This window comes from Trachymyrmex septentrionalis, unplaced genomic scaffold (assembly GCF_001594115.1).
Source record: "Trachymyrmex septentrionalis isolate Tsep2-gDNA-1 unplaced genomic scaffold, Tsep1.0 scaffold13, whole genome shotgun sequence".
Taxonomy (NCBI): domain Eukaryota; kingdom Metazoa; phylum Arthropoda; class Insecta; order Hymenoptera; family Formicidae; genus Trachymyrmex; species Trachymyrmex septentrionalis.
Genome location: NW_017304438.1, coordinates 2036067 through 2050183, shown reverse-complemented (window position 1 = coordinate 2050183; position 14117 = coordinate 2036067). Strand labels below are relative to the sequence as shown.

The following is a 14117-nucleotide window of genomic DNA, read 5'->3' as shown; positions in this document are numbered from 1 at the left end:
GGAAATACAGAATCTTGCATAACGCATAATGTATAAGAAAATAAGCCAATCAAAATTCTTCATTTCCTTTTATTCCATGAAATAAGACTCTGATGGATTGATTCTATTGTATTATACTTTATTATAAAGTCTGTACTCCGGCCTTAACATAGTAATCGTTTTATCTCTGTTTTACATTGACAAACAACAAGGATGTAATTGGTGCTTTCCAAAAGACTTAATGTAATACAATGACCATTTTATCTTTGTTTAACATTGGCAAACAGCAAGAGTGTAATGACACACTGTGTTACACTGTGTCATCTGTGTCTCTTGCTGGAAAGTTTCTAAAAGTTACAAAACAGGGGCCTAATTGTAGGAGTTTTCCAGCAAGGACACAGTGTGCAAGAATACAGTAAATCATTACATCCTTGTTGTTCAACATTTAAGCAAGGATAAAATGATTCACTGTATTACACTGTATTCTTGTTGAAAAGAGCCCTATATATCTTTTAAAAGAAAAACAGTCGCGCAATGAGAAGGATTCGGAACTTTCGTCGTGGATGATAGGGATCTTCTGCAAAAACGAGAAATCGCGACTGGAGATAGATATTCGTGACCGGCGAAAAGGAATATCGATTCGGTGTCGAGGTGGAGAGGGAGAGAGGATTGTAAGCGGCTTTTCGGGACCATTGCGGACTGCACCAGGCATATGTATCACTTACATTGTTTCAAGTCACCCAAGGTATCGACCAGCACATCGCACAGCATCGATTCCCATTCGTCCTTGCCCGCGAGATTGTGCTCACGGGCCAGGTAACGCGCCACGGCGTTGCTTTGCGCTATCGGCTTGCCGTCTATCTCCAGAACTGGCAGCATCCCGTAAGGCATCGCTGTAAACAGGAGAAAGCAATCGGCGGGTCATGTTTAAGTGCAAGCTTAAGTGGAAACGAAGGATTCGCAGCAATTTGTCTTCACTCGAGTTATCGATAAGAATGTACACCGTGCACCTTCAATTAATTTTAAATTGTTCGAATTATTTCGTGTTTATTAATCCTTTTGTTCGTATTCTTTTGTTCTTTTCTTCTATTTATGTTTAACGTGAATTTAATTTGTTATAGGATAACTCCGGTATGTACGCCGCGCCAATAGAAAACTTAATTTATTAAGCATTATTTACTATGTTTAAAGTACTAATATCAGTTAAAACTTTGTACTGTCTATTATGAAAAAAATATTAGAAATCCGAAATATTTGTATTAAAATTTGGTATTAAAAAATGAACTTTTTTAAACCCTTGCATTTTTGCCGTATATCACCCATAGGGGTGGGATATATGGCTACTCATAGGGGGAGGGGGGGGGATGTATGGCTCATAAAAAATTTACAAATAATGCACATAAATGAGACGTAAAATGACACAATAACTTATAAAATGCGTTTATAAAATTTATAAGTTTTATTAAGGAATAAGAATGATAAATATGTATATGAATAATAAATAATAATTACAATCTTCCCAGATGTATTACAAGTGTTATGACATGAGACATATTTCATGTAATGCGTTTATTGTATTTAGTGCATTGAATTCAATCTGCGCACTTTGTATGCTTTGGGCATAAATCCCGCATGTTAAAAATGCCATATATCCAAACAGGTGGGATATACAAAACAGCGAACTAAACAAAGAATACAAGAGCGAAGTACTTGTATTTTATTATAGGTACAACATGCTTTACTATTCCTTTACACTCATGTGTGTGTATCACGGAATAACCATTAAGTTTTTTTGCACGTCCTACAGTAATTATTTTATGTAGATTATAATTTATGATGACGCTACTTAACACAGTGGCAAATCGATTCTCACATCGAAACTCACAATAATTTCATTAATATTAACAGTAAGAAACTGAAATCATAACACAATACTAATACAACATAAAGGTATGTAACAGAGAGTAATTACGGGAAAATTTCCCCCACTCCTTCTATTTTTTCTGACTTCTGCGGCGTAAATCCCAGCGCAGCGTATTTGCCGGAGTTACCCTAATTAAAATTAAATTAAAATTGAGTCTCTTACGTGAAGTTTTATTTAAGTTTATTAGAATTCGCAATGCAACAAATTTACAATATTGCAAGTTATTTTAATTTGACTTCTGACACTTACACTTCTTAAGCTCAGGCCAGCGGTCGTTGGAGATCCTTTCGTCGATATAGTCGATGCCCGCGTAGGCGAATATGTAGCGAATATGCTCGGCACGACCTCGTGCATTGAAGTAGATCAATTTGTACTTCGGCTGTTCCTCAGCCATCTTCCTTACTCGCGATCTGGAAACTTTTGAAGGTGTCAGGGAAGTTATAAGTTCAATTTCAGACTAATTACCGTCGTTAAACTACTATTGAGGCAGTGAGTAGAAATGGTCTCCATATGGCCAGACAGGGCCAACGAAATTCGTATAGAACAAGATGACATTCGACAGCATTAATAAAAAATATTGCAATTTCATTTTCAGGAAATTTTAATTGTTCAATCATTCTCCGGTATTGTTTTTTTACATTTTTTTGAAACTTTCTTCCGAAAACATTTGAAAATTTTATTAAATGCAGCTCTGAAAATAATTTCGTTGGACCATTAAAATAATTGAGTAGAATAAGTACTCAAGCATAATTATAATTTAACGCATTATGAATTTAACAGTGTACTCACACTGTTAAATTCATAATGTGTTAAATTATATTTAATTTATTAATTTTTTGTAATCATTTCTATAAATCGTCACTACTCCTATTTAATATTTCATAATTTAATTCAAACAATAGAGTTAAACAATTTAACGAAAATGTACTAATTTGCCTATAATTTAATTTATTATTTATATTAATTGCAGACCGTTATTTACTTTAAAACTAATCGCATATAGAAAAAACGATTTTATTAAAGTATCTAAAAATTTAGGTAAACAGATCTGAAAATAATTTTGTTAAACTATTAAAAAACTCAAGCATGATAAACAATGCTGCTTTGATATCTAATAAAAATTTTGACATTCTAACGATCACTTTAAACATCTTACATAATTATTTTGATAATCCAACAAAATTATTTTCAGATCTAGCTTCGGTATTTTCAGATTTGTATCTACCTAAAGTTTTAGATGCTTCAACAAAACCGTTATTTCCATGCAGAAATGGATTGATTTATATTTTGACACACATAGAAGTTAAAAATAATAAAATGTTATATTCAATACAAGAGATTGGGCTACCATTGCTTCTTTGATATCTAACAATGTAAAAAGTTTTGACATTCGAGCAATCAACTTGGACGACCTACATAGTTATTTTGATGATCTAACAAAATTATTTACGGACATATATCTATAAATTTTTAGATATTTTTAAATATTTTTAAATCGTTCTTAAATTAGATATAAATCATATAAATCATTCATAAATTAGATACTTTTAAATCATGCTTACCACGAAAATAACAGATATAAATAGTTTTTTGAAAGACAACAGTTTTGTGTGGTCGTGGTATTGTGTGCTTACTGTGGGCTAGTTTTTGTTTCAACCTTTTCCAAACGAAGACGCTCTATCTTTGTGGGTGATCTACGTGATAATTCACGGTATCGCTTATGGATCCCGACTTTACCTTGAAGATACTGTATGATCTATCTAGAGTATCTTCACTGCGGGTGGTCGACTTGTTTCGGGAAGTAACGATAGGGTTGCATGATTATGTGCGTGTGAACGGTGGGGTTTTATCAAATTTTGGGGATCGGTGGCCGGAATAGATAAGCCGCGGCATAACTGGCAAACGCGAGCTTACTTCCTGAGTTTCCTTCACAAATCGCGGGATTTCGTGCGTCACCAGTATATGCATTGTACCTATATGTGATATTGTATATCTATATACGCGAAGATGTGTGTACATTGTGCGAGCACGCGCGCGCGATCTAAACTGAACGTTATTGACCCACCCCGCTGTTATGTGTATACATGTTTATATTTCGCATATCAACCACTTCGCATCCCCCCGTTACCAATCGCCAAAGTTCGACGTACGATCGTTTTCGTTATTATCTCTGTCATAATCACAACCGCCGGATATCATTGGCGCAATTATTTGCAGCTTGAATCTGAATCGGGGCGAATTAGGTAATTTAATTTACTTTGAGCAATCAAAGACATAGGCCAGTATTCATAGTTTAGTTCTTATATTCAAGATCGTCTTAAGTTCAGCCTTGAACGTGTCACGAACCAATCAGAGGGCCGCATTAGCGTCTTAAGACATTACTTAAGACAGCCTTGAAATAAGAACCGACTATAAATACCGGCCATAGAATATGAACTGTCATCCATATCTAAATATTGTATCAAATGTGGTCAACAAAAATAAGAGAGAAAGAGTATGAAGACAAAAAGTCTCCTTTTCTAAGATATTGTGATTGGTTGAATAGAAAGAGACAGAGAGATCGTCTTTGCGTCCTATTTCTCTCATTTTTATCGATCAATTTTTCATACGGTTGGCGCAGTCCATCCTCTATATCTTTAGACGCAATCACACGCAATCATCTCAAAGTAACGCTGCATAATTCACGTTACTCGTAAGTCGACGAAGCTCTCGTCGACTTGAGACGGATCGCTGGATAAACCGGCGGTTTTGCGTGTTAACGAACTCGAAATGAGAAAACTTCGCAAGAGTTTGTCGGCCACGCGGTGACGATGTATCTCCGGTTGCATCTCTGGAAAGAAGTCTTCTCTGATGATAATTATTTTATAATTTTACTTTAATCGCGTCTATTATTTTTATCTCACAGCGGAGAATTATTCCTCCCAATGAAATTGATTTCTAAATCGTTTGAGTGGAAAACTGCAAACTGTGTTCTCAAGCGAAGTTCAAACTAGCATCAATTTATTCAAACTAACTCGTCGTTATCATGGAAACAAAATATTATTCAGCAGAAACGAGGATATTTAATTAAAGTTCCTTTCGAGGACGTGTTCTCTTACGGTTCGAAAATTGCCTCTGATCCGATTACTTCCAATCATCAGGAAAGGCCATTCGAAAGCAAAGGTTTCATTTCTTACGCGCGGAAATCGTTCGTGCGACCGTACAAACGTGTAAAAAAATGTCCACAGGAAATTACAGACAATTAGATATCAAGGATCTCTAAAATAAGAGCATTGAACATAGATTGTAAAAGGGGGCTTTGATAAGTTCCATTTGATTTGATTAATTTCGCTTTCCGGAATTCGGCCATTTAATTTCGCTTCTATATAACCTCTCTCGAAATAAATGGGCATGACCCAATTTGAATTCCTAACAACAACAACCGTGAGGGGAGGATTTTCAAGAACGGGTTCATCAAATTAAAGCGTATTGGTATTAATTTACAATCCCTAAAACCGGAGAGATTTGTATACGAGGGTATGATGTGTTTATTGATTATCTCTTGTGGAATGCTTGATGTCCGATGATTTCCACCCTCCGATCGAGAGGGACACGTGACGAGGAACGTTGTTGCGCGAGGTGTGCAACGTGTCCATTGCAGAGAACGGATACAATCCGCCGCATTAATTCGATGGATGCAGGCGCATTTGAATGTGTGCGAATCGGGTGGATGTAATCTGTACAGTGATTGAATACTGCGCCTACTATCTGACTTTGCCCTCAATTAACATTCGCTTTTGTTTTCTCTGCCTTCTTCCCGTCAGAGCTTGGAATAATCAATTTTTTTCTCTTGCTTGAAAAAACGTATAAGGAACGTTTGTTGTGATAAAAATATCGCCCAATGTGCAGTTATTTCTTGTCGTTATGACAAGTGATGATAAGTTAAGGGCTTACTCCGGACAAACTTGCATAGCAGCATACGCTCTAAATTCTCTGGAGGAGAATCTCACTTTAAAGAGTGAAAATTGAACCAGTCTTGAAGAAGATTTCTGGCTCAATCGTGTTGTTCTCAATATTTCATATTTAAGAGTGACATTTCACTCTTCAGAGAGAAGATTGTGGGACAGAAAAAAATTTAACCAGAGTAAGACATAAGCTGTAAACAAATCAACATTTTGGATTTGCCACAACTTACGTTATTGCCTTACGTCTGTATTATAATTAGTCGATTTGCTAATTACTGCAGCGTAAATTTTATCTTAAAGTTTTTTTGTGTTTACAGTCTTAATACATGCAAGGAAAAATTAATCACGCATATAGTGTGAAGAACAGCGGCATCCTTATATCAGACACTTAACCTGGGAATAGTCACCAGTTTTTTTTAACGTAAACCAGGAATGATTTTTAAATCCCAATTAAAAGTAGTCGTATAAATTACATGTTGTATATTACTGATTGTTCTACAATTTATTAGTATTGATGATTATTATAGGTTTACTGAATATTACTTACTTATATAATACTTTTAAAAACATACTTTTTAAAACATGTAAAGCAAAATTAAAAAAAATCACTGGGCATCATTTCTTCGTTTTTTGAGTGTAAAGATCGTCCCAAATGACTATTCCTAAGTTAATCGCTTAGTTTTGTGTATATACATTATGCAGCCATTCAAGTTTGTCTTGATACTTGATAGGCCTTAAGAAATCGATATCACTCTCTAATTCGCAGACATTCGCAGACGTCAACTCCATTGGGATCGAACTGGTTTTTACCAGCAGCGCTGTTCGGATTTGGCCGTGATAACCGACGATTTAACACAGTAACATGTGCGAACAGACAGTTCGAGTCGAACGTCGACGTAGGTCGCGCCGATAGCCGAACCCTGGTAACCATATTTGACGTAAAATCAATGGCCCCGTATCTGCGAAAACATTAATTCGGCGCGTGGGCGGACAGCTGGAAGGATATAAGGTATAAAGGCTGAAACAGTATTAATGTTGACATTACGCTGACGTTCTCGACGGGATCGTCCTTGCTTCCTCGCGCGGCAAAAGTTCGCCCAGGCGAATTCATTAACCATGCCAGGCCATTTCGACGCCAGGACGTTTCGAGTTTCGGATGAAAGTAGAGATTATGAAGAGTCTTTCGTGAAATTATCTCGACGGGAAAATCGATCCCGGTGCGATTCCTCCCTCCTTTGAAACTCCATCTCTTCAGCTTTATCCGGAAGAGAAATCATTTAACGATATTCACTGGAAAATCTGACGAAAGAAAAACAATTCCACTTCGGTGCTTTTTCTACCACCACGACGATATACACTCGACGATATACGTGCGCGATCTATATACTTATCGATACTTTTGCGAATCGAAATACCTTCTGCGGTATTTTTCACCTCGTGTTATTTCGCCCGTGTCTTTGCGATCCTTTTAGTTTATTAAAAAACGCAATCATATAACAGTCTGTAAATAAACGTGCGACGCTAAGACCGCTCCTCGAATTATTATACCTGTTCCTGTGATAGCAGAGACAGCACATATAATTCGAATTTCTTCTGAGACTTCGAGTATTTAGATTCACGTTGTCTTCCGTATTTCTTTCAGTTCCCGAGTGAAATGATTAATCTTCTTCCCGAGTCGCACCAATTTTTTTCCCCAAATAAAATAAATTTAGAGTTTGTTGAAGGACTTGTTCATTAAATTAGCTTCCTGAAACATTCCGTATTTGTTGGAGGCACATATTTTCATATTGTCGTACTCGACGTTGTACGACAATATGATATTAGTATCGTCGGGAGCAATGAGTCTCGTTGTCTACAATTCGCAATTTCCTGGGAGATACGGCATCGTCGAAAGAATGATGTAAGTAGTAAAAAGTAGCATTTTCTCATTTTCTCGAATCCTCCGCCTGAAAAGCGTAAATTAATGCTCGTGAGGTACGTTTGTTCTCATTTCCGATGATCGCCGATATGTATCTGCGAGATTCTTCCAAGACACGAAATGACGTTCGTTTATTGTGATTCCCACATAAATACTACTCTTGCGAAGTACTTGGCCCTTTCAGAAAAGCACGATCCTCTCGATGTCGAAATCGTTAGTTCGTTGGCTAGAAGCCAAATTCAATATCGGGAATATGAAGACCCGAGAGAAAAGATACTCCATGATATACTTCTTTGCCACATTTATCATCTTCGCAACACAGCGAGCTTTTTGTTATTCTCAAGATTGAATTAAGTTTCGAGAAACTTGAAACCCAAATTATAAACGCGTAAAAGAAATTTTCTTTTGCGAGCGTTTAACGTCGGGGAAAAGATAGATTGAGTAAAATGAAAGAAACTGGACGCTGTACATATGCACGTACATGCGAAAGGATGTGAATAAACAATGAGATATGAATATGTATCGTAGGATTTAGTTCTATATGAAAATTGTATATTCCATGTACGAAGGGACGTGAGATGTGTGCGTGATAAATTTATGAACTTATTGATCCATAAAGTTATCAAGTCAATTGGAATTTGAAGCTGTACAGAAGTTGAACATAGAGATCGATTGAAATTAAAAAGTGTATAGAAAATAATAAATTTAATAATTCTCTAATTAAGAGAGAGAGAAAGATAACTATTATTTAATAATATATATAAAAAAAAAATTATGATACATAATTAATTCTTTATATTTACATATCTCATTAATTGTATATATTAATGAGAGTAAACAGATACATTTATTTACTAAGATGTAATTGACGCCTGCAGATCTACTTGTGTTAAGAATTGCCCGCCAACTAGTAAAAGCATGAAATAAACTCACTGCAAGTGACGAACTGTGATACAACATGACGAATCGTTTACATTACCGTGACTTTTTTTTTCTTATTCTAGGTGCGGCGTGTGTACAAATAGACGCGTCGCAGGAATTATGTCGAATCACTCGATAATCGGATCGAATTTCAAACTCACCCCGGCGCTCCCGTACGATCCCGCTACCGTCCCGAGCAAGGTGCACTCGTGCGCCGAACACGGGACCGCGACTGAACCGTCGCGTCGTACACGGACGGGATCCTGCGCGGCGGACGGAGGATCGCCGGTTTCCTTCGGCACCACTTGCGCTCTGCTTCGTGCTTGGGCACCACCACGAGTTTCAGGCTCCGACGAGCACGATGCGCAACCTCAGAAAATTTATACCACCCGCCAGATTCTCCACCCCCTTCCCGAGCTGCACGGGGGGGGGGAGGTGGGGGCGGGTGGCTCGGAAGCTCAGCCACAGCCATTCTTGGACTCGTCGAGCGGATGAATTTTATGATGGGAATTTCATCCGCGCAAATTCGATCGGGTAAACCGTGTTGAAATTGGCACGTTCGACAACCCTTGTCGAATGCAGGTAAGTCTGTTTTCTGAGATGGTCACGCGGAAGCACCGCACGACTTTGGACCCTCTTATTCAGTGAAACTTGTGGCTTTATAGTCAGACGCGCTGGCAAAATTGCGGCATAATGTAGTGCGAATAGTATTAAGGATTCGCAAATTGAATTCAGTGATCGTCGTAACTTGCTAGTTAAATGCGCGTCGTAGAAAGTGAATGCAGACACTGGAAAAAAATTTATGAAAGCTTAATATATATGTTTTTTTTTTAATACTAAATAAACTTTTACTTACAGTAAACAAATACTTATTAATAAAAAAAATTATGATTTTTGTATCGAATAAATATATGTTTACATTTAGTAAATATTTACTTAGAATTATTTAAACATGTATTTATTAAAATTTAGTTTTTTTCCAGCGCAGCAATAAATTACGTATTACTAGCATACGCTGGAAAAGAGTCTGACTGCATTAATTGGAATTATGGTTGAAAATGAAATCAGAATTTTTTTGGTTGAATCTATTAAATTCTAGTTGAGAAAACCAGATAAAAAATTCTCTGGTTCGTCCATTTTTAACCGGAAAATTGTTCTCAATGTAATATTCAAAGTAATATTTATATTTAATAAAATTTGGCACGTCGTAATTTAACAGTTTTTTATTTACGCGTAATTTTAATTTAACGTCAATTAATTGTTCCGCGTGATTAATTTACCGTGTAATCTTTTTTAGCAGCAAATTTCCATACAATTCTCTATACATACATATACATATATGTAAACAGTTACATGAACGGGCGACTGTATGTTAAATGTTATGTCGTGCTTGGGTCAGTTAATTGGTCAGACCAAGCTAGTTAGTTTCATTACGTTATATCCATCTTCGTGAGTTTCACACAATAAACGGCTCTTCCAATATCGGGGTCACTAGGTTTGCTCACATAGCTTAGAGCCTCTTTATCCTAATGTTTATTGTTATCACAACTAAGATAAGAAAGTAAAATTTGTAGTTTTTGAAAAAATAAGATCGAAACGTTAATCGCTTACATAAATTACGGAAATATACAGTTATCTAAGTATTTTTTCTACGTCTTTGTTTTTTGCTCGTTTATTCAGTCGTTTCTTTTAAATTTAATTATATATTGCTATGCCATATAACGAGCGTTTTATTATTATTGCTTATTTGTTTATTAAGATCAAAAAATTCCAATGTCGAAATCGATGTCAATAAAATTTTCTAACACAAATTAGGATTGACGTTAAAATAGCCACATAAATTGACGATAAAGCGATGCATAAAAGCTGTAAATACAATAGCTCATTTAAGTAAATATTTAAAAAATTTATTCGTACAAAAATTATTTAAATATGTATACGTCATTATAGAGATATAGAAGAAAATCACCGATTTTGCTTGTTGTTTTAGGTAATATTTGTAAAACAAAAGCTATATTAAAACTTCAGAAACATAAATACAAACTAGAAAGTATCTACTATCTGATAATATAGCAGTTTTTATACTGTTTGCAATTTTGCAATAATCAACTTTTACATAAAATAAGCAAAAAATAAGAATTTGATAAAATGGATCCCAAAACTGACACAGTAGGCAGTAATGTCACACATTTCTATTCTTTTCCTTTCACAGGAATCATTTATATAAAATACCTACAAGTAAACGTATATAAAATTTTCTAGAATCTTTTCACTTTGATGTAAAACATTTTTTGTTAATTTATATGTACATTACCGAGTTGGCAAGTAATGCGTTATTTGTAACGTTGTTACCATTACAAGTTATTATTTTTGGTAACACTTGAGTAACAACATTACATTTTCTTCTGAATAACATTAATAGTAATGCAGTTACATTTTTGGGGTAATGGTAACGATTTCACTAGTTACTTTTATCGTTACTTTATTTCTATTTACGTAAAAGTTTTAATTGTAATTAGAGCTTATACATATACATATATATATATTTTTTTTTAGTTTTATTCCTCTACTACAAAATAGAATTCTAACATCTTTTTTGTAGTTACAAGAATCTGCATATAATAGCGTTTTACATTGGCAGAACTAACTAATGCGTATTCGGTGCACTTTAAAGCCGCTGTACAATCAACGTAAAGATGTATGGTTCATAAAAATATAGAAACAAATTAAACCCCGAAATCCTCAATACATTCTATTATTTAATAAAATATACTTTATAGGCATTATGTCATCTCAGGTATTTTATTATAACATTTAGATTAGAGTTGTACAATGTACACTAACAATAAATAAACACAAATTTTGCCCAACGAAAAACGCTATAATATTCTATTAGTATTTGTAATTATTTATATTACAAATTTCTATCTTTTCCTTACGCTTGTGTGTTTGGTCTCTAATGTTTTTTTATGTAAGTGTTACACAATTTATCTGCGTTACTTTGATTCCAGTTTCTCTTACCCTTATTTAAAGCTATATTATAAAAAAAATAAAAATATATACAAATTGAACTGATTTAGGAGATATATAAAATGATGTAGTGTTATTAATAATGTAGCCAGTATTATTTAAACTATACAATTTGCAAGAGAAAATAGTACAAATTTTATTTTTACATTTATTCTTTTTTAGCTAATTTTGTATAGAAATTGCAAGCCAATATATTTTGAATTATGAATTTTTGTTTTTTTAATTATTATATCTAAACACACAGATCATATTTTTAGTATTAATAACGTATAACAGTTAATTTCCAAGAAATAAGAAAGTCTCTTTAGGAGACTTAATATATTTAGTTATTGTTGATTTTCCGTTATTATTTTCTATTTTTATGACACAAAAACAATTTTGCATTGCGATAAAATTTAAAAAAAAATTCACTTTGTTTGAAATTTTTCGTTTTCAATTTTTTAAAATCGAATTCTATGATCGTTAATTCTGGAAAATATCAGAAAAAAAATTAAATAGAAGAGAAATCAAATAGAATCGACGTAAAATTGATGCGTTAGTTATTTTTCTTGCGGAGGATTACGTAAATCCGGCATTTCCACAGAAGAATAACTGGGGGCATCGTTAATAGGTCGCGGTAAAGTGGCAAAGAATTGCCGGCCGTGAGTACCGCGTGTGCCCTGATGAATCCGGCAGGGCTTCTAAAACACGTTCTCTCCAACTCTCCCGCGAGTATTTTGTTATCGTGGCAAACGAACTAAATGACTGTTTAGTACAAGGCTAGCCGGCGATGAGAGAAGTTGACGACAGTGGCGATCCTGTCCACGCGTTCTTCACGGCCGAAGATAAGGCTGTCTTAAGAGCACGGACGTATCGTGACGTAAGTGTATCGATGATCGATCGATCGAGAAAAACCGACTATTTTTTTCATATTCGCGACTGCAAATCTTATTTGATAAAGGCTACGTTCCAAAATTTACTGCCAATATTGAAAATCTATAGTGCACGTAAACGATAGATTTTCAGTACTGGCAGTAAATTTTGGAACAGCCTGCAAATTGTTCGATTTACTGCTTGCTTCCACCAATGTAGATTAATTCGAATCTCGATTTGACACTTCATCTTTTTCTACTGTAATTGATCATTTACGGCCTTTATTTGCTCTATTTGTTGTGTATATTCATACGGTTTTAAAAGATACATTGTTCACATTTCTATTGTAATTCTTATCCCCGTTTCTACCAATACAGTTTTCAAATTTCAATCTTGATTCAATTAGCTCTTCATTTTCCTTTAGTTCTGGGAATAAGAAAAAGATAAGGAGCAAGTTGAATCAAGATTAAAGTTAATCTACAATGACAAACGGGGCATTTAAATTAAAAAAGGATGAAGAGTATGTAGAATTGAGATTAAAGTTAATCTACATTGGTGGAAATAGGCATAAGACACACAGATTTATTACGTGTGATAAAGAAATATGTAAGCGTACTAATGATTCCATGGAACATATATTTAGTACTCAGGCAGTATCTCTGAAGCTCAATCTTTATTTGAACGATAATCCCGACGATAAATTTCAGGCTTATCACTTCTTAACAATACCTCGAGTGTCAGCAGGATTCCGCGATAGTAAAATTTGCTTGAATTTTATTTAAACGAACAATAGTTGCCGTCATTCGGCCGCATTTTCGAATTTCTAGCCCGTTTATAAAGCGTAACGTTTACACTGGGTATTCTGGGTATTATTCGAATGGATCTGACGCGTGGCTCGTTGAAAACGCGTGCAAATTGCAATTTCACAGGACATCCGTCACCGTGACAACCGAGTGGTATTTTTTTTTTTTTTCTTTACGCGAAACTGTGCCAAATCTCGCATTCGCGACGAAGAAATTAAATTACTATTCGTACAAATCATGAATATAGTATCTTTGAGACGCGTAATTTATTGATTTTTGTCGTGTATTTCCAATTAAAAACGTAAAAAAATCTGTTGAAAATTAAAAGTTTCACTTTCTATCGATCGGAACGCAAATCAGATAGAGGAAACTAATTATTTCTTCGCGGAAAAAAACGATTTTACTGAAATATCAACAAATTTAACTGGATATAGATCTGGAAATAATTTTGTTAAACCATCAACATTTTTAGATAGGGCACTCAAACTGATTGCTAGAATGTCAAAGCTCAATCAGTAGTTTGAGTGCCCTATCTAAAAATTTTGATGGTCTAACAAAATTATTTTCAGATCTGTATCCAGTTAAATTTTTTGATACCTCAGCAAAATCGTTCTCTCTGTATTTCTAACTGAGTTTTAGCATGTATGCACTTGTGTATGATCAAGTGGCTCATAATTTTCCATTCTTTAATTATCGTTCTTATATTCATAATCATTGTTTTATCAGATCTGTGCCTAATGCGCTTG

At 34.8% G+C, this 14117-nt stretch overlaps 2 protein-coding genes across 4 annotated transcripts in view; one reads left to right on the top strand and one right to left on the bottom strand.

Moving 5' to 3' along the window:
- The window catches only part of LOC108756860 (glutathione S-transferase-like), a 12947-nt gene extending 3921 nt beyond the window's left edge, over positions 1 to 9026 (bottom strand). The window contains exons 1-3 of one of the 3 annotated variants that reach the window (XR_001939868.1): positions 8848 to 8902; positions 2153 to 2320; positions 705 to 872 (exon numbers count right to left, since the gene is read on the bottom strand). Coding sequence is in view for 2 of the 3 variants with exons in the window: in XM_018500986.1 (XP_018356488.1) it covers positions 705 to 872; positions 2153 to 2297 (313 nt within the window). In the remaining variant the exon portion in view is untranslated. Of the gene's footprint in view, positions 1 to 704; positions 873 to 2152; positions 2321 to 8847 lie in introns of all 3 variants that reach the window. The other 2 variants (XM_018500986.1, XM_018500985.1) reach the window with 2 other exon arrangements.
- Positions 8957 to 14117, top strand: part of LOC108756858 (carcinine transporter-like) — a 43915-nt gene continuing 38754 nt past the window's right edge. Inside the window, exon 1 of the mRNA XM_018500973.1 lies at positions 8957 to 9268. The gene's annotated coding sequence lies outside the window, so the exon portion shown is untranslated. The remainder of the gene's footprint in view (positions 9269 to 14117) is intronic.